Genomic DNA, 21405 nt, shown 5'->3' with positions numbered 1-21405 from the left:
GACTTCATACCATCGACTTTTTAGGCCCAGCGTAGGTGTAGTTTGAATGAAAAAGAAATCTAGCCTTAGGAGATTTATCCTTATATCATATAAATATTGAAGGTCATAAAAGTCGATCAATATTTCAGGAATATTTTTGTCGTTCAACATTTAACATAAATTATTTGTGATTTTAAAATAATATAGATATAAATATAAATATAGATATAGATATAAATATAAATATCTGATTATGCATTGGAAAAACCAATCATGTCTTCCAAGTCCCAAGAAAGCACTAGATATGTTGAGAAACCAAAACTCATAATTCGTTTTGTCTTTGATTTTTCTTTCTAATACAACAATAGTGATGATTTTTGATATGTCTGTAGAGGTTGTGATAGCTCGACGCTTAAGGGAAGTGAATAATACTCCTTTTGCTATGTTAGCATTTTGTCATTTTGTGTTCAATAGACACACTTTAAATGCAATCGGAGTGTCTAATAGGTTTAGTTGATATATCTAAGTGACCTTTTTTACTTGCCAACTCTATGGGGTTGTATGTGCATCTATACAATATTTAATTTTCGATATTAAAATCCGCAAAACTTATGTGAATTTTAATACTAAAAATCAAACGCCGTATGAAATTATGCGAATATAGGGTTTTATACTTCATACTAAATGTTGTATAAAATAATATGAATTTTTATACAAACTTATTTTTGTTTATACTTATAATTAAACATCTATTATGAGTAACAATCATGAAATTAATAGCTCGGGATAAACCAACAACATGACACATTATTCTTCTTAAAAACTTTATTTTTCCCTAAGTCTTTTATGAAAGCTAGTTTTAAAATTAAAAACAAAATTTACTTAAGTTTATATGATTTAAACAAAATACATATTTTATATTACATTTTGTATATCTCTTTTGTAGTCAAATTTAAAAAAAAAAAAAAACTACCAATAAAAATATATGCATATACTAAATAATATTGTCATTGGCCTTCTTGTCATCCGCAACTCACATAGCTGCAAAAGCCAAAACCCTCTTCGCAAACCTTTCCTCTCCTTCTTCCCTCCGTCCTTACAGAAAAAATGTCGGTAATGATAGTGACGAGTTTGGGAGAGATGGTACTGGACTTGTTTACAGATCGCTGCCCTTTGACATGCAAGAATTTTTTGAAATTGTGCAAGTAAGTCCAGTAATATTTTCGCTTATATTGAACCGGACTCAGCGGCTATCATTATTTCGTTTAAACACGTCTATTCGCAGAATTAAGCTACGATTTTCGAATAAATTTGAGAAATTCGTTCACTTCGTTGCAAATCCTGTGTTGTATTCATGCCAACCAGAAACCTATTTATTTAATTTCAATATGCTAACGATGAATTTACTGCCGCAAAATAGCTAATAGTATGTGAATTTCTGTATACTTTATTGAATTAAAACTAACAAATTGAACCGTAGAGGATTTGCATATAGCTCACAGGCTTTCTTTGAATAATACAATCATAAAATACATTCCGGGGTCATTGGAAAAAAAAATGATTGCACCAACACTCAAAGTTTTTTTTTAAATCTTTGATTTCTTAGTTCAAGTTTCCTTCTTTTAGTTTTTGTGTTTTCCGATCATAGCTTTTCCCCTTGGCTTAGTTTTGTCTCGTTGATTTTATTAGATCCAAATTGTCTACTTTTGAATCATGTGTCAAAGTTGGTACCTTTTCTTATGCAAGCCTTCATTCTATTCCATACAGCTGTGCCCAGAGGGCCATAACTATATGAGTGTGTACTGTGTACATTCTCTTACTTTCGTACAACGTACAATAACGCAGTAGTATCTGAGTGCATTCACGATGAAAACAGTATGTAAAACGGCTACATATATGTCTAAGGAGCATTAAACTAATAAACCTACCCTTTAATAATGTAGGATTAAGTATTATAATGGCTGCCTCTTTCACACGGTTCAGAAGGATTTCACTGCCCAGACTGGAGATCCCACTGGAACAGGGTCGGGGGGCGATTCAGTATACAAGTAAGTCAATAGTTGTAAATGTTCTAAATTTGCTTTTTTCAATGGTTTTTTCTTTCCTTTGATATGACGGACAACCCTCCCCCCCAACCCACGAAAAAAAAAAAAATCCCACCTAAGGGCCAACAGTGGCCTTTCCCACTTTCACCCACCGGTGACTCGAGCCCCAACTTCGTGGTTGGAGGCGGAGGATCCTTTCCAGTTGGCTATCCATCTATTGTCTCCTATTCAGTGGCTTATCTTCCAAGTAATGGCTTGAATCATCTGTTGTCTACCCCTGGATCATTTATATCTGTTAATTGTTTTTTTGGGGGGACGGGGGGTTGTCTTGGATTGTCTTTTGATGCAGTAAGGCTATGAAATTTCACATAAGCTTGATCATATGACTCAATGCGTTTTCAGATTTTTATACGGTGAGCAGGCTCGGTTCTTTGGAGACGAGATTCATTTGGACTTGAAGCATTCAAAGATGGGAACTGTAGCCATGGTTAGCGCTGGGGAGAACTTAAATGCTTCTCAGGTCTTGTACTTTTCTTTCACATTAGCTTTCAATACAGTGTGGCCCTTTTGAATGATCATAGCTTGTAATATATCATAACATAGTTATGGCATTCTTCTCCTTTCTTTTTTCGGGTTTTCAGTTCTATATCACGCTGCGTGATGATCTCGACTACCTTGATGGGAAGCACACCGTGAGTATTTCTGTCCTGAATTTTATTCATCCATTCATCCTCTTTGTTCTATTAGGTGCATCAACGCTGACTTATATCCTTTATCCAATGCACTATTAATTTCTCTGTCAGCTGCCCTAACATTTCACCATGTTTTCGGCACTAAGAGCATTTCCTTATTTGTTTATCGCAGTAGCACGAAGATATGAGAATTTCTTAGCTAATACAGTGTTTTCACATGCATTAAGGTCATTGTTTCTATCGACTTTGTTTTACCTGCATCCGAGTAGGTAGGAGGTATTATGATAGCAATAACACAAAATACCAATATACACCTTCCGATGAAAAAATTTAAGGATCCAGTTTAGTACTGATATCTTTTTCAGGTGATATGAAAAGTAGAGCCAAATAGGGATTCTTTTTATGAGAGGTTCTGTTTTTTGATGTTACTCGAGATTCTATATGGAGAATCCTATTCTAGAATATTTTTGTGAAACTCATTAGGAGTGATAACATGAAAAAAGCTACTTTGCAAGATAACTTCTGATACTTACTGGCCTCCATTTTGTGATTTTTAATTTTTTAGCCTAAAGTACTTCAGGTAGAGGCCAAGTTATCATATCTTAATTTCAAACTTTTCCTGCTTGCTCCTACCAAGATCACTTAAATCTTTCTCTTCCATCTTCTTGTGAATTGTTCACTATGTTGGGTTAAATTTTTGGCGAAGCAGTTTCCTGATGAGCAAAACCTGTGATTTTCTGAAAATAAATTCACTCATTTATAATGATATTGGTACTATGCTTTTTTTTGTTGTCTAAAACTTATAGCTAGTATCAACAACCTTTTATTCGGTATGTTCTTTATGGTCTGAACATGATGCATAATTTCTGAGTGCTATAGTATATCTGTACAGTGGCATCACTAATGACAAGTCAAGGAAATATCTTTATATTGGGGCCGGCCCATTTTCCACCGAATTTTGAATCGTGCGCCACTGGCTTAGGGGGATTTCTTGGTTATCTAAAAGAAAGAAAATATTTTTATATATTTTTTCTTTGAATACCTTGTTTTTTCTGCCAAGTTTTGCCTAATTTGAGATTTATATTCTATAGCATTCGTGTTCTCTCGTTGTTATTAATGTTGACTTCTTTGTGAATAATACGAGGAAGAAGCGTCTAATGATTAGATAATTCCTGTGTGTTCTCTTAAAGTTGTTACTATCTCCAAGTCCTTGACATTTTGATCAATGGAATTTGTTCTGTTAGGTTTTTGGAGAGATTGCAGAAGGGCTGGACACATTAAATAGGATAAATGAAGCTTATGTGGATGAGAAGGGCAGGCCATTTAAAAATATCCGGTTCGTTGTTGATGTACTGTATGCTCCTCTTTTCTCCATTTAGTAGATCTCTTCTAATTGATAATGTCCACTCTTCAGAATCAAACACACTTACATATTGGACGATCCTTTCGACGATCCTGCTGAGCTAAGCGACTTGATTCCAGATGCCTCACCTGAAGGGAAGCCAAAAGATGAGGTAAAGAATGTAGAAATTACCAGTCCACTTGTTCACCTCCATGAGTTTTTATGCATCATCAAGTATATTACCAGTCCACGTGTTCACCTCCATGAGTTTTTATGCATCATCAAGTATAAAACCATAGAATTTGAAGTGCTTTAGTTTGTCCTTCTTTGCGCAATAAGATTATGCTAGTAGAGATATGCAACAGTATTATCTGAAGTTCATTCCTTTGATGCTGCATATCTTAAAGAGTACATGAACAAACTTTGAAGTTTTGAACTGTAGGTTATGCACCTAGAGACTCTGCAAAAGCTTTGTTGTCTGTTTTCGTTTTTTTCTTTTATCCTTTTAATTTGTGAACCAGTTCCTTAGCTTGATATAACGATGTCCTTTAAAAGTTAGTTTGTCAAGATAATCAGGTTATCTTGAGTATGGGGTGTCAATGAATTCTACAAAAAATAGAATAAACTAGAACTCACAGTTCCAGACAAAGAATTTTGTCTACAGCAAAGCTTGTTTCTTGTGGGGAATTTTAACAATTAAACATCATCCAATAGATCATGAGAGCCGTATTGCTTGTTTTTAGATTGGTCTTTTTGCTAGAGGATTATGGTAGAGATTATTTAGGTTTTGCACTATCTGACAAAATTTTGCTGCTTCCATATTTAGTCAATGAATTTGTATCTGGGTTTTGATCTGAAAAGAATGGTAGAGTACTGTTGTTCGATGTGTATTTATATAATTGTGTAATTCCAACAAGAATCAAAGTTATTTTTTACTTAGCATAATATGTATTGCATACAGCAGTCTTTCTTTCTTGGTGTAAAACAATAGGCATGTTTCGCGATTCCCTTCCTGATCTCGAATGAGACTGCATGGCTCGCACACATGATGTGATCACAGGGTGGGACCTAAGGCTCTTCCTTATAACCGTCTTCCTTGGCAATGAAATTTTCATAAAAGAAGATATGTAATAATATCCCTACCATTTTCATTGTCCACTTAGTCAAGCAATTACCCTTTTTCATGTCCTTACATCTTTCTATCTTTTTAGGTTGAAGATGATGTGCGACTAGAAGATGATTGGGTGCCAATGGATGAGCAACTAGGTATACAAGAACTTGAGGAGGTTCTGCATGAAAAAGAAGCACATTCCCGAGCAGTAGTACTTGAAAGTGTAAGAACTTTTGCAAACTGTTTGATCATTCAAAAATTGTAGGCCTTCCAAATTGTAATCATGCTAACTCGTGTCACAGGTAGGAGATATTCCTGATGCTGAGATAAAGCCTCCTGACAATGTGCTGTTTGTTTGTAAATTAAATCCAGTTACTGAAGTAAGTACCTGCTTTATTCTTGCTCTTAGTTTTTTTAAAGGAAAGAGATTGTCTAAGCTTTAGTTCTTGATCTTCCAATTTTTTGAACATGTATGCCATCTTTCTTTCTGGTACTATCAGACAATATTTTTCCATGCAGGATGAAGACCTGTATACAATCTTCTCACGCTTTGGAACCGTGACATCGTAAGTTGTTAACTGCCTCATATTTTGAATATTTTACATGCTATGTATTCTTAGTTTAGTGCCAATATGTGTTGAAATTTCTCTCATCTCTTATTACGTGTTCTCCTCAGTGCTGAAATTATTAGGGACTTCAAGACTGGGGATAGCCTCTGCTATGCTTTCATTGGTAAGTTTAAGATTCCACTAAAAATTTGTGAGGTAATAAAGCTTAACAAAAATACGTGCATCTTATTGCTGGTTCTTCACCCGGTAATGTGTTTGTCTCCATAATCTTAAACTCTAAGGAAGTGATGTGAGTTTCCCATGCTTTCCAACAAGTCTAGGCATGCTACATAGTATCAGTACCTTTTGCTGCTCATCAAGGGTGTCAAAAACCTCTTAAGAGAGGAACTGGTGTTGACCGGCCACTTTCGTTGGGAAGATCTTTTAGTATTGCACTATTCAAGGAAAAGTTCTCTACATTATCTGAACCATGGATGACCAGTTATGTTTGCCCGATACTCCTACCTATATACAATAACAACAAACCCAGTGTAATCCCACAAGTGGGGTCTGGGGAGTGTAGTGTGTATGCAGACCTTACCCCTACCTTGAAGATAGAGAGGTTGTTTCCGATAGACATCCGACTCGCGAAAGACGAAAAAAAAAGCAGTTGCACCAAGCAGTAACAACAAGATAGTAAGAAAACGAAGCGAAAGGAACAACACAACAAGTAATACTAAAAACAATCTAACAATTATAGAATACAAGACTAACACTAATACTCTCGACTACCTACTAGCCGTCTACCTTGATTCTCGACCTCCACACCTTCTTATCAAGGGTCATGTCCTCGGTAAGCTGAAGTAACATTATATCCTGCCTAATCGCCTCTCCCCAATACTTTTTTGGCCTACCTCTACCTCTTCTCAGCCTCTCTAGTGCCAACCTCTCACACCTCTTTACTGGGGCATATGCGTTTCTCCTCTTCACATGCCAAAACCATCTAAGCCTAGCTTCCCGCATTTTGTCCTCTATCAGGGACACTCCCACTCTGGTCCGGATATCTTCATTCCTAATCTTATCCATCCTGAGATGCCCGTACATCCACCTCAACATCCTCATCTCTGCTGCTTTCATCTTCTGGACATGCGAGTTCTTGACTGGCCAACACTCAACCCCATACAACATAGTCGGTCTAACCACCACTCTGTAAAACTTGCCTTTAAGTTTAGGTGGCACATTTTTATCACATAAAACACCGGATGCTAGCCTCTACTTCATCCACCCCGCTCCAATACGATGTATAACATCCTCGTCAATCTCCCAATTTCCTTGGATAGTAGACCCAAGATACTTGAAATTATCTCTCTTAGAGATAACTTGTGTATCAAGCCTCACATCTACGTCTGTTTCACTGGTCCCGTCACTCAACTTGCACTCCAACTATCTTGTCTTGGTCCTACTCAATTTGAACCCTTTAGACTCTAGGTTAGGGCTGTGCATAATTTGGTAAATACCGAATTACCGTACCGAAACCGAAAATTTTGGTATTCGGTATTCGATATTTTGGTATTCAGTATGGTATTTGGTTTAAGTTTTAAAAAAAAATTGGTATTAGGTATGGTATTTGGTATTTTAAAATGAAATACCAAAATACCGATACCGTACCGAAATATATATTATATTACACAATACACATTTTATTAATTATAACATAAATATAAGAAATCTAAAATTTTACTTTTCTTTATTCTCTAAGTTCATCAATTAACTCTAAGCAAGTAACAAGATATTTCTTTAAGTTTTCTCTCTCTAGGTTGGTATTTGCTGGTTTTGGACACAACTTTTGTCAACAAACGTTTTTAGTTTTGTACTTTTGAGTACTTTAATTAAGAATATTACTGTCTATGACTCTATGCACTAGTTAGTATTCAAACCGAATAAACCGAAGTTAACGAATCGAAACCGAACCATACCGAATTTAATTAGGTACGATATTGGTATAGCATTTTACGATACCGAATACCGAAAATACCAACTGAAATGTCTAAATACCGTACCGTACCGACCGACGAACACCCCTACTCTAGGTTCTGTCTCCAAACCTCCAGTCTCGCGTTAACACCGCCTCGCGTCTCGTCAATCAGTACAATATCATCTGCAAATAACATACACAATGATACCTCCCCTTGAATGTGGCGCGTTAGTGTGTCCATCACCAAGATAAATAAAAATGGGTTGAGAACTGATCCCTAGTGCAACCCCTTGAAAGTGGTCTGAGTCGCCCCTCCCTCCCCCCAGCCCTCACTCGGGTCTTAGCTCCATCATATATGTCCTTAATCACCTTAGTGTAAGCAACATGAACACCTATAGCCTCCAAACATCTCCATAAAACCCCCCTTGGGACTTTGTTGTATGCCTTCTCTAATCAATGAACACCATATGCAAGTTCCTCTTCCTATCCCTATACAGCTCCGCCAACCTCCTTACGAGGTGAATGACTTCCGTAGTCGAACGCCCCGGCATGAATTCGAACTGGTTTTTGGAAATAGATACACTCCTCCTCACCCTCGCTTCCACCACCCTCTCCCAAACTTTCATAGTGTGGCTTAGTAGCTTGATACCCTTATAGTTGCGATTTTGGATATCACCCTTGTTCTTGTACAATAGAATCATCGAACTGCACCTCTATTCTTCAGGCATCTTCTTCGTCCTAAAAATAACGTTAAATAACCCAGTGACCCATTCCAAGCCTGCCTTGCCGGCTCTTCCAAATTCCACAGGAATTTCATCTGGCCGGGTCGCTCTTCCCCTGCTCATCTTACGCATAGCCCCCTCGACCTCCTCAATTTTAATACGCCTACAATAACCAAAATCTCGACGACTTTCAAAGTGCTCCAAATCACCTAACACAATATCCCTGTCCCCTATACTTTTGAAAACAATACCAATATGTATACTACTTTATCAACATTGTCCGATGCAAAGTTCTCAATAGTAATCTGATCAGGATGATTCTAAAATCTTTGATTGATAACCTCCTCTAGCTGTATGCTACTCGTAGCTGAAAATAACACCTTGATCTCCAATTGATTTTATTGTTACCTGCTATTTTGTCGGAAATGACGATCTATTGTTAATGGACAACACCTTGATCATTATCTAAGGTGGTGAATGCCATCACAATTCTCTGTCCTTTCCCTCTCAATGTAATCTTATTTCCATTAAGAATGCCTGACCTGCTTTACATTCTCAGCCAAGACGTTTCTAAACACAAGGTATGTATCACCACTGATACAAAACCTTATTTGTTTGCTTCACCACTGATCATATTATAACCTGTGTTACCTTTACCAGTGATACTCTACTCTTCTCACCCTCACTAGGAATAACCCATGTCAACATTAGGGCTTCTTTGGATTGAAGTATATGAAAGAAAAACAACAGAATGTTGGGGTATAACTCTTTTGCACGAGCTTTGAGGAGATTAGAGAAGAGAAGGCAGGAAAGGGGACAGAACTTGTAGAGAGGGTTTCATATCTTCACTTTTGTTTCCTCTTCTCTGTTTGCGTAACTGCTAAACTGGATAGTGTTTAGCTATGTTGTTTTTCTTCCTCTCTTCATTTAACCCAATTAATCATAGTGCAAGTGAATGCTTACTTCCCTTTGTTTTTCCTTTTGTATTGATTGTATAACTTCTTATTTTGCCAGAGTTTGAGGACAAAGAGGCCTGTGAACAAGCATATTATAAGGTACTAAAGAAGAACTAGCTCTGCATAATTAATTGTATCTATTTTTCAAATGGCTTAAAATGTTCGTACTTATGAGCCTCCAAATTTAATGTGAAAACTGAATGCTGGTGTTAGGATGTATCTCATTTAACGGACACTTCTCCTTTTGGTACTGTATGATCTTGATGCTAAGTGTGAGGAAATCCAATACTGATAATGCAGCACCCATACTACTAGGCCTTTTTAAAATTATATAATGTGTATGAGATACCATTGTTGAATGTGATTGCAAAGATTGATTTTCAAAGATCCTAATTGGTGGGCATTATTATGGCTGTTGTTTATAGAAGCATGCTTGATATATAATGATATAATGCTTGATATACATGTTTCCACAACTTGTCTGCTTAATGTATGAAGAGATTGTTTTCTATAGATCCCATTCTTGAATAACATAAAACTTAGAATTTCTCTTATGGCTTTTGGCTTTTTGGGCTAATCTTCAGGATATAAATAACGGAAGTAGCATGCTTGACTCTACATTCCTCACTACAGGAATATGTGCTTATATAGGTGGAACCTTCTCTTCTTTTTTTTTTTGTTTTTGCTCAGGAAGGTTTCAAACATTGCAATTCGCTGGCACCATCTTAGTGCCAGCTTTCTGATTTTAATAGAATTACATCTTTACCTGTTCAAAAAAAAAAAGCTTAGAGTTTCTCTTTGTGAACTCAGAACAAATCTAAGATGTATATCTCACTCAGTGTAGGTAACGATTTGACTGATTCAGAGGTTATATCACCCTGTGGCATATAGTGATTTAGATTGTACATGGGGTTCTTTTCCCCTTTTTTATTCCTGAACCTTTTGATCTCTATGGCATCATAAGCTACAGGTTGTAAACATGTTATTTTTCCGTTTCCCTTGGGATATGACCAGGGAGATGAAAAGGGATAAAAAGGGAAGAAAGAGGAGTGTAATACTAATGAAATCGAGTTGCAAGTGGTTTAAGCACAACCTTATCTTTCGCGGTAGCGTTACATATGAGGTGGCTGCCTTCCAAAGTCCAAACTGAATGAACGAGATTCTGCTAATTTGGATATTCTCTTTTTGCTTCCTCCTTTCGATAGAAAATTGCGTTTTCTACTCAAATGGAATGTCTTGTTGATCATTTATTTTTCCTAAGTCAAGTTTATAGTGTTTATCCGAAGCATCTTAGTTGAGGAACATATGAGGACACCATGTCACTTTTTGGTTTACAATGGATACAAGAGGTGTGAACTAAAGTGAAATCTTTGTAACCTTTGGTGTGATGAAATATGTGGTAGAACTTGAAAATGGTGTGCATTCCCATCTAGCTTGTTTTGTTCTTTTATTCTTATTAACTTGTTACGTGAACATTGAAGTTGTGTGTTTTTTAATACTTAATTAGAAGGTAGCGACATACATGGTGGGAGAACTATGATTTAGATGACTAACTTTTGCTGTTTTTCATAGATGGATAATACTCTAATTGATGATCGAAGGATACATGTTGATTTCAGCCAGAGTGTTGCAAAGTTGTGGTCCCAATATCGACGCAAAGACCAATTGGGTAAAGGTAAACTTTGCACATCGTGTAATGTGTTTGTCTAGTCAATTCTGAATGGGATTTATTTGTATTAGAAACTGAGTGCTATAGTAAGATGATGTCATCTGGCTGTACAGCATTTTGAATTTGATATCAGATAGTCTTTGCTCATCTGTGTAGATGTTAGTCTGATTTTCGCATCAATGCAAGTGAATTTTGGATTTAAGCTTTTTAGGATCATAACTTCATTTTAGTAGTTACTGTTGATACTTCTATTCAGTGTCATTATTGTGCCATGTGGTTCCTTAAAATTAATTACTGTTTCAGTTGGTGTAACCAATTGACAGATTATGTTCCTTAAATGAGTTACATTGAACAGGTTATCCTATAGGAACTTTTCCCTCAAGGTTGCCAAATGTGGTGATAGATTGCTTTATTCTGTTTGATAGGTAAAAGTAGGTTTTTTAACAGATCTCAATACCAAGATGATACTGAGCAAGTACAATAACATGCTGGGTGGAAATCCTCTTATAGCTGTAAGGATTAAAAAAGCCAATGAGGCTCTTCTAGCTTTACCTACACGGCAAGGGTCAAGCAAGTCCGCTGGCAAGCCTGTAGGCTATTGGCTCATAATGGATAGTGAATTTAATAGAACGAAATCCGCTATTGTATGCATATTTCATTAACAGTATCATTACCGCTAATGATTCCAGTATTAATCAGCATTACACCAAATTTTCAAAGTCTGATATATCTGCTTTTAACTAAAGCAACGTTCTCCTCTTTCCCTTTCAAGCGTCTTCGATTTCTCTCTAACCAAACTGTCCACATTATTCACAAAGGAGTGGTCTTCCATACCTTCTGCTTCTTTTAGAACTCAACTACAGAGCGCTGGTTTCACATTGGCTGGCATAACCTACTGAATTCCGTAAGATTAAGTTACACCAATTCTGCCACACAAAATTGCAGTTTATTAGCAAGTGATCAACTGTCTCATTATATATATATATATATATTTTTGCAATTATAGCACCAGCTACATTAGTTAAAACCTCTTCTTTGTAATTTTTCCTGCATCAGACAAGCTTCGTCTGCTACAGCCCATCCAAAGAAAGCTATTTTGTATCCAAATCATTTTCCAGGGCCCTATAGCACCATCCCCAGCCACGTTCCTCATCAGAGTCTAATAACAAGATTTCACTGAAAAGTTTCCATCCCTGCTGCCTTTCCAGCCTAAAGTATCCCTCTGTGAGCTTGCAAGCAATATTTTCCCCACAATCTCAAGTAAATTATCCCCCTGTGAGCTTGCTTATTGATATCTTTCTATCTTTCTATGAGAACTTTCATTTGAAAGTAGTTCCAAAATACCTTTCTTATATGTATCTGCACTTTTGGGACATTGGATAGCAAGCAACATTGTTGCAGCCCCGCTGCCAATTAAAGCTGATCGATAGCATTTATTTATTTCAGGAAGAGGTTGCTTCAAATGTGGTTCTCTTGATCACGTGGCTAAAGACTGCACTGGTGATGCCACCAAACAGCAGTCGAACTATGTACTAAAAGAAGACAACAAGCAGCGCGGCGGAGATGGTAACTCAAGGTTAGTAGGAATAAGTGACCCACACCTCATTCCTCCTTTTTATCTCTCTAAAGCTTCCTTTTTAACTTTTGTAAACATTTAATTCAAGGTATGAAATGGTATTTGACGAAGATGCTGTTGGAAGTCCAAAAGGAAATAAGAGAGGAAGAGATTATGAAGATGGGAAACATCAAGAAAATCACAATCCTAAACATAGGGAATTGAATGATGATGGAGTCCGGAAGGATAGAAAAAGATATGGATATGAACGCCATAGGCAGGAGGAGAGAAGTAAAGATTACAGAACTGAAGAGAGGCATCGTGGAAGTGGGACGAGACCAAATGTTGAGAAAGAGAGAGATTATAGGGGTCGAAACGATCTGGATTATAGAAGAAACACTGATTATGATAACCACAAAGCTGGGAGAGAGAGACCTGACCATGATAAGAGACATGCCGATAAAGTGAGGCACGGAGATAAGGGGAATCGGAGGGAGAGTGAAAAGAGGGATCAGAAAGATGAGGTCGAATATGGTGGCGGTCATGCAGATGAAGTTAGGTACAGAGACAATAGGAATGAGAGGGGCTATGAAAAGAGGCAACTAGATTCTCGGAATAGAGGAAGAGGGGAAGAGCAAGATAGAGGAAAGCGAGGATTAGAGGGTGATCGAGCTCATGACCGTGAGCGTGAACGTTATCATGATCATGATCGTCATCGTGATCGGGGCAGAAGGAACTAACTCGGTGAAAATCATTCGCTAGAGCCTGGATAACTTAGCTAGATCATAATATTTCAATGTATTATGTTTTTGTGCTCCAATTCTTTATTTGGTGTATGTAACTTCTATGAATTAGTCTTGCATATATCAATGATTTCTGTACTGCCAGGAGATTGGTTGACTTTTATGGCTCGCGAAAAGAGCTTATTAAAGAACAATGTTCCTGAATGAAAAATCGGACGAACTTAAGTCGGAGATAATTTCGTAAGTGTTATAATACAACACAAGCAAGAAGCACACAATCTCAGTTATGTAAGTTATGTCGACAATGAACCAAATATGTTCTTGTTTCTTATAATTTTGTTTTTGAAATCCTTAAGTTTCTCTGTAAGCTCTAATTATATGAAAGAAACAGTTTTGAATTGATAATAGATGTGAGAGAAGTATATTAAAAAATGTTTCTGTTTTGGAATAGTAAGTGTGCAGTTGTTCATGATTGGGAAGGATGATATTTTGGAATGGTAAGTGTGCAGTTGTTCATGATTGGGAAGGATGTTATCAGCTGATATTTTTAAATTATTGAATGTTTATTTGGGGAATATAGAGGTCATATGGGATTTTTTTAGCAAAAAGATAAAACTATGCTACTGTAGACCTTGAATATGCTTTAAATATCATTGAAGTAATGTGCTGAACGAAAAAAACTACTTAAATTACAAGGGAACAAAAATGATTCTCTCATATAGAAAATTTGCTCAATTGGAAAATGCGGGTACAAAAATGTGTCTTTTGGAGAGTATAGATTGGTAATAGGAAAGCCAAACTCTGTTCTTATGTAATTAAACTACTGTAAGGTTAAGAAAGTTAAACTTTATTCAAGTGTAGTTAATTTACTTCATGGTCGAGAAAACCAATGTAGTTAAATTAATTCAAGGTTAAGAAAGTCAAACTTTTCTCCAATAGGATTAAGGAAAATTGACATGTGTATACCCCTCCTAATAACTACGTATTGGTTTTTAGCCAAAGATTAGGTTTAGCGTTTAAAGCTTAAAAAAAAAAAGGTAGTGGATAGCCAAATCTCATCAAACGAACTAAAAAATAGGAAAAATATTGTCCCCTTCTAAACTAGATCCAACTTCACGCTTGTCCCCATCCATGAGCTCTAGAAGTGAAGTTTCAAACAGTATTGATTTTCTCTCTTTGGTAGTTTGGTGATATATACCTCAAAACACACCTTAGAAAAGAAAATCCAGATCCAACTTCACTTGTAAACACAATTTGTCTCCTAAAGAAATTGAAGAGGGTGAATCATCTGTGAATCAACAGAAGTTGGTTTCACATCTAATTAGAAAAATGAATAAAAAGTTATAGAAGTTTCGTCCAAGAAAATCATACACATTCACCAAATATTTAATCTCATGAGTTCAGACGATTCCATGCCAGCAACATATATATCCCCATGCATATTACTTGTATATTCATCTATACACCAAGTATACTTCCATGTATAGTAGTGTATATCCATGTATATCACTGTTACACTTGTTATCCCCATGCATAACACTAACAGTATATTCTTGTAAATCATTGTCTCAATTGTAATAAGCAACATATGTGTAATCATGTATATAACAGTGTATATCCATGTATATCACCGTTACACTTCCTCTATGCATGTCACTATTAATAGTGATTTCCAAAAATCAATGAAAAATTCAAAAGAAGAAGAAGAATCTATAGGACGTGTACACTGAGATAAAGAGTTTGGGGAGAGAAAATGAAAGAAACTCGAATAAAAACGTTAGTAGAAAAAAGAGAACAGAAAATAACAAAAGCAGATGCATCGACCAAATCTCTGAAAGGAGAGGAGATATCAATGAAGATTTCAACCTAAAAAGGATCTATAAGACATGTATGTGTTGGGTCCAAACGCACACACAAGTATACGTCGTCGACAAGTAATAAAGAGATGAGAAAGTATCATTCCCACGAGGATTTATGATCAACTATTGTCCAATCTAAACTATATATAAATTTGTTGCTCAAGTGGTCGTGAAGAAAACAATGGTGATCTTTATTAACTAAATTACTACTAAACTAATAAGGAAATAAGCAAATAAGATCGCAAGTAGAGCAAACAAACACTTAGAAAGAATTTAATGAGATGAGAATATTCCAGGGTTATGGGATTAATGTATCTCTTATTGCGTTCTCCTGATTGATTTACTCACTTGATTTAACTAATTTGTTGATTAGCAGAATTTATTATGCTCGCGAAGTTCTTTCGACGCTTCGCTCACCTATCCAAGCCAACCTAAGACTATATGTCTATAGAATCAAAATTAACAAGAACACATGTGTATTTCCTGCAAAAATAACCAAGTAAGGCAAATAGAATATGTCTATCCTAATCGTGAATCTATTCTCCGATGCCTGGATTCAAGAACTTACTCTATTCAATCCTATATGCAATCTATAGTTCCCACTTTCGAGTTCACTTATAAATTCGTAGATAGTATCCTATTGTTAACTACGCAATAGAATAATTAAATGCAAAATTGAATAAATAAATTAATATGATAATTCAAGCAAAACAATCAACTGTCAAACTACAATAGTCAATAATGACCCATATCCCCAGAATAATGAGGTTCTTATCCACTCATGTTCACGACAATAATCAAAATATTATTTTCAACCATAAAAGCTATGAATATTAGATGAAGGATGGAAGAATTGATGAATTTCATGCTCCCGAGTGTTCGGTGCTTGTGTTTTCCTCTCAAAGTGGCGCCTCTCCCTCCAAAATAGGTTTAGACTTCTTTTTATACGAGTTGGGGCGTGTAGGGTCGTCAAAACCCTATCCCGAGCAAAGTAGGAGAGTGTCCCGTCACCCAGCATCCAGGGTAACGCGTTGCGCTAGCCCTGGCGCTGGCCTGTTGGCCAAAATTTTCAGATCTGTAAACTGCGCCACGGGTAGCGCGATGCACTACCCAAGGCGCTACACTGGCCCATTTTTTTTGTTTCTTTTTTGCTTTAAATCGTGCACTTTCGTCCACATTGCCTTCGGATGGCCCCTACACATAAAAATACCATAAATTAGAATAAATTATTATATTCCAAATCCAGATTTCACAAAATATTAGTAAAATGTGAGGCAATATGCATAGAAATATACATACTTTAAGCCAAATATCAACACCCCACAGTTAAACTCTCACTCGTTCTCGAGCAATGGAACTATCAACTACACCCCAACAACGTACATATCAACTCTGGAGGAACAATACAATTTTTTTTTCCAATCATACACTCTACCTTTGTCTATAGTCGATATCAGTAATCAAGCATGAACATACGAAATTTATATTCTTCCCATTTTAAAAATGCCCAAGTATAAATATTTTAATTTAACCAATTCAAACAACCTACCCATAAACCGTCCTACCTCAAGAGCTGACTCGTTACCACTAAGCACCCTCAACTCGCGCACTCACACAACAAGAGAAGTTAACAACATTACCAATCTGTCATGAGATCATGTGCCCTCACCAACAAATAAAAGAGAGAGTATAGAAATAGTCCACACATTCAAATATTACTTTGAACATAAATTAAGAACATCACACAATTGAACAAAATTTACTCACTCTCATAAAAAAATTTATGTACATTCTGTGGTCGTACCCGTAGTGTACATCTCTACTAATCTAAGCTAGCCAAGTCTAGAATCAATTAGGACTTTATGGGTTGTAATGCAGGTTAAGGGACGTGTAAGATACATTTAGGAATAGTGACTAACCCTCCTAAGTAATTTAATACACTACACTCAAAAATCGAGTACATATTCTTCTCAACCAATTACTTGCCACCACCCATACATAGCATAGCCCTTTTTTAATTAAGCACTTCTACATCCCCACTAGCACGAATTAGAAAGATTAGGTGCATTATTTTTCTTTTCGAATATCAACATTATTTGTATTTCTTCCCTTGCTTTTTCTTCTCTTATTTTTTTCTTTTTCTACGCACACCCCTTACATTAAGGTTCATCGGCTAGTGGCCTTTTTATAACTTTAGTGCACCTTGTGGGCCCTTCCATGGCCACTCAAAAGTTACTTCCCATTCTCGCACCTTACTTCTTTTAGCGACTAAGTGCCTTCGGAGGTAAAAGTTCAACAAGCTTAAGTTAAGAACAAAATTAGGGATACAACTTGTAATGTGGGTGCCAAGAAAAAGATCTATAGGCTCAAAGGGGATAGCAATGGGATAATTTTATTTGTAAGTGATAAGTACATCTATGATCAAGCAAAGAACTGCCTACGTCATCTTCTAGACTAGCACAACTTAAAGATTTCTCTTTGACTAACACATATGGCAAGTTCTAGACTACACAAGATAGCACAGAATATTACGAATCCTTACACACACATTGTACATGACTCAATCAAGACGGTTCTGTTCAACTCTCAAGTCAAACAAGCACATATAGTTGAGAAATTTTAAGCAATAATGCGCTAGGTGACATACCAGTCAAATAACTGAGAACATGCATCACAGATTAAGCTATCTATTTTACTTAGGCATCACAATTCAAATAAAATATAACAGGAAGACAAAACGCATGCCATAGCCTAATGTACCAACACCAAACATGTCAACAGATATCTAGAGGAACTCGGTTTTCTTCCTATCCTACTCCTTAAAAAAATAAAATACTCGTTTCAGGTTACACCCTTGGAAATGAACCGGTGCCCAAAGAAAAACCAAGGGATACTACCTAACTATCCTAAGAAAAGCAAAAAAAAATCTTTTGGTATTTTTAATCGGACCTTAATTTCTCAAGAAAGTTGTCCAATAGGTCCATCATCGGATAAAGTCCGAGCTTTTCCTATTTTTTTTACATGATTTTCCATATTTTTATTTTTTTAATTAATTTTCTGCTACTCTAAACTAACTACTACTAACTACGGTAAAAAAAACTAATGAGAAAGAAATTTTTTATACAAGTACACTCAGAAAGTAGTTCCCCCACCCCACACTTATATTATGCATAGTCCTCGATCCATGGATTACAGAGAAAGATATTAAAATAAGGAGGAGAAATACTCCCTGAGACCCTCTAGGGTCTGGCTAGAAATATGATCCTCAGTATTAAGGGTCGGGACGACCCCACACTTAAACTCAAACATGCTCCTAAGCTTCAATTTCGGGTACTCAGACTTCCCCTAATCTGCAAAAATAAAATAAAAAAGCGTAACACTAAAAAAATTAAAATAAAAAAAAATACATGCCGGGTTGCCTCCCAACAAGAACCTTATTTTTAGTCATGGCATGACTCTACTACTCTACTCAGGCTGGGCGCTTTCGCTTTCCCCTTTTTCCATGGAGTTTTGCCTTTTTGCGCGCTCTATGAGAATCTCCTATTTTCTCTCTCACCCTTTTCTCTTTTACCTTTACACATTCAGCTCACAACACCACTTATTCTAACTCGATTTTTTTCCCATGCCAGTAGGCTCCACATAAAGACCCTGCTCTATAAAAATCGATTCTACCACCGAGATCATACACAAATCCTCATAATGCTTGGGAAGTTTAAGCGTCTTGTACTCATTAAAAGTGACTTCCTCATCTCATACTCTCATCTTCAGTTTTCCTTCCCTCACATCTATAATTGATCCACCAGTAGCCAGGAATGGTCGCCCCAAAATAATAGGCGCTTCTTCATCTGTCAGGTAGTCAAGAATAATGAAATCAGCAGGGATGATGAACTTCCCCACTTGTATCAGCACATCTTCAATCATTCCTCCTGGCACTGCTAATGGCCGATCTGCTAGTTGTAGAGTTATAGTAGTAGGCCTAGGTGCTCCTAGATCAGGCTGCTTGAATACTGATAGTGGCATTAAATTAATGCTCGCTCTCAGAACGCACAAGGCTCTACCAACCTCCTATTTTCCAATCGCCAAGGAAATTGTAAAACAACCTGGATCCTTCAACTTAGGCGGGAGCTTACTCTATACTCTAGCACTTCACTCCTCAGTAAGTACAAACGTTTCTAACTTTGTCAACCTTCTTTTGTCGGCCACAGTGTCTCTCGGGTACTTGGCATATTTTGGAACTTCTTGCATCACTTCTACCATAGGTAGATTCACACGCACCTGGCTCAAGATATCTAAAAACTTTTTGTACTTGGAATCATCTTTCGATTTTTGCAACCTTTGAGGAAAAGGCGATGGTGGCCTTACCTCTATATCTTGTATGTGTTCATTATCCTTCTTTTTGTCTTCTTTTACTAGCTTAGGCACCAAGTCTCTTTTATATACATGCTTTTGAGAAGGAGGTTCCTCCAATTCTCTCCCACTTCTTAGATTAATTGCTTGCACGTGTTCTATGGGATTCTTCTAAGTGTCTTGGGAGTGCTTCAGCAGGCCTAACATTCTGATTAGAGCCTACTTTCCCGAATTTCCTCTCCAAATTTCTGAAATTAGTCCTGAGTTACTGATTGTCAAGCCAAAGTTGTTGATTGTCGGTTCTAAGTTGTTGGTTGTCAAGTAACAACTTTTTCAACAAGTCATTTGTGCTCTTTTCTGCTTGTTGTGGTGGTGTCTAGCCTTAGATGTAGTTTACTTGGGCTCTGTATTGGTTTTGATTTTGACTTTGATTTCCTCCCCATAAGAAGTTTGGGGTGATTCCTCCAGTTGGGATTAGAAATGTTCACATATTGTGCATTTTGGTTCATTAGACTTCTACTCTGCTGGCCCACAAAATAAATAGATTCTGGATTCACCGAACATTGGTCACTCGTGTGACCTTCTCCACAAATTTCACAACATATGGCCATCATCTGAACCTGCTGCATTTGATGTCGTTGACCCATTGCTATCTTAGCCACTTGGTTGGTAAGTTTAAAAATTTCTGCCCGCATGACTGACATCTCATCTAGCTCGAGTGTACCTGCTGCTTTCTGTCTAATCATTCTTCTTGGTTCACCCTCACCTTGCCAGTTATGATTGTTTGCAGTGAAATTGTTGAGCATAGTCTGAATCTCACTGTATGTCTTTTGCATGCAATTTCCTCCACAAGCTGAGTCTAGATTCAATTTGAAGGTCTCGTCCAACCAATCCACAAAAGTGTGTCCCAACACTTCATCAGTTTGACGGTGATGAGGACATTCTCTGAGTAGCTTTTTATATCTCTCATAGGCCTGACGTAGAGTCTCGCCCTCTTATTGTTAAAACCCTAAAATTTGGCTTCTCAGTGACTTTGTCTTCTTTGTGGAAAAGAATTTGATGAGTAATATTCATGCTAGATCATCCCGTGTGAGGAATGAGTTTGCAGGCTCTTTGTTTAACCATTCCGAAAAGTGAAACAAAGTCAGTTTGGCATAGTCCTTGGAGACGTTCGGATAGTTGTATGTATTCGTAATATCAAAAAAAAATATGTATATGCCTCTGGGGATCTTCACTCGATAAACCCACAAATAGCCATGTGGATTGAATCAGTTTCACCATGTACTGTTTCAGCTCAAAGTGCCCAGTTATATCAGGCTCAACGATAGCCTAAGTCATGTTCACGAGACTAGGCCTTGCGGCCTCAATTACCGGCCGTTCTTCATTTTCTGCCATCTCGATTGGCTGTGGTTGGACTACGATGCCCAACTCTACAATTCTTGCTCTTGCTTCTGCCTCCCTCCTTAACTTGTGGAAGAGTCTTTCGGGTTCAGGATCAAAAGGCAAAAGATTGTTCAAACTGTTACTTCTTCTTAGCATTCAATGTGAACACATGCAGAGTCAGAAACAACAAAATAAATAAAATCTTGAACAAAAATAAATAAAAGCTTATTTCGGACAAGTAGCTAATTTCTAAATCTCCGGCAGCGACGCCAAAAACTTGTTGGGTCCAAATGCACACGCAAGTATATGCGGTCCACAAGTAATAAAGTGGTAAGAAAGTATCGTTCCCACGAAGATTTATGATCAACTATCGTCCAATCTAAACTATTTATAAATTATTGCTCAAGTGGTCGTGAAGAAAATGATGGTGATTTTTATTAATAAATTACTACAAAGCTAATAAGCAAATAAGAAAATAA

General features: G+C 36.8%; 1 protein-coding gene and 1 non-coding gene across 2 annotated transcripts; both read left to right on the top strand.

Annotated features, from left to right (window-relative positions):
* Positions 1-985: 985 nt before the first annotated feature.
* LOC104117704 (peptidyl-prolyl cis-trans isomerase CYP59) lies at positions 986-13742 on the top strand. Its single transcript, XM_009628781.4, has 14 exons — positions 986-1184; positions 1923-2027; positions 2427-2544; positions 2666-2716; positions 3961-4052; positions 4131-4230; positions 5270-5392; positions 5472-5549; positions 5689-5735; positions 5846-5901; positions 9429-9469; positions 10943-11045; positions 12486-12615; positions 12704-13742. Exons 1-14 carry the CDS (start codon positions 1087-1089, stop codon positions 13332-13334), a joined length of 1773 nt encoding a protein of 590 aa, XP_009627076.1. The 5' UTR covers positions 986-1086; the 3' UTR covers positions 13335-13742.
* Positions 13743-20467: 6725 nt separating this feature from the next.
* Positions 20468-20574, top strand: LOC117281820 (small nucleolar RNA R71). Its single transcript, XR_004512447.1, has one exon. It is a non-coding gene; the product is annotated as a small nucleolar RNA R71 (small nucleolar RNA).
* Positions 20575-21405: the final 831 nt, after the last annotated feature.

This window comes from Nicotiana tomentosiformis, chromosome 11 (genome assembly GCF_000390325.3).
Source record: "Nicotiana tomentosiformis chromosome 11, ASM39032v3, whole genome shotgun sequence".
Classification (NCBI taxonomy): Eukaryota; Viridiplantae; Streptophyta; class Magnoliopsida; order Solanales; family Solanaceae; genus Nicotiana; species Nicotiana tomentosiformis.
This window is presented reverse-complemented; position numbering and strand designations above follow the sequence as displayed.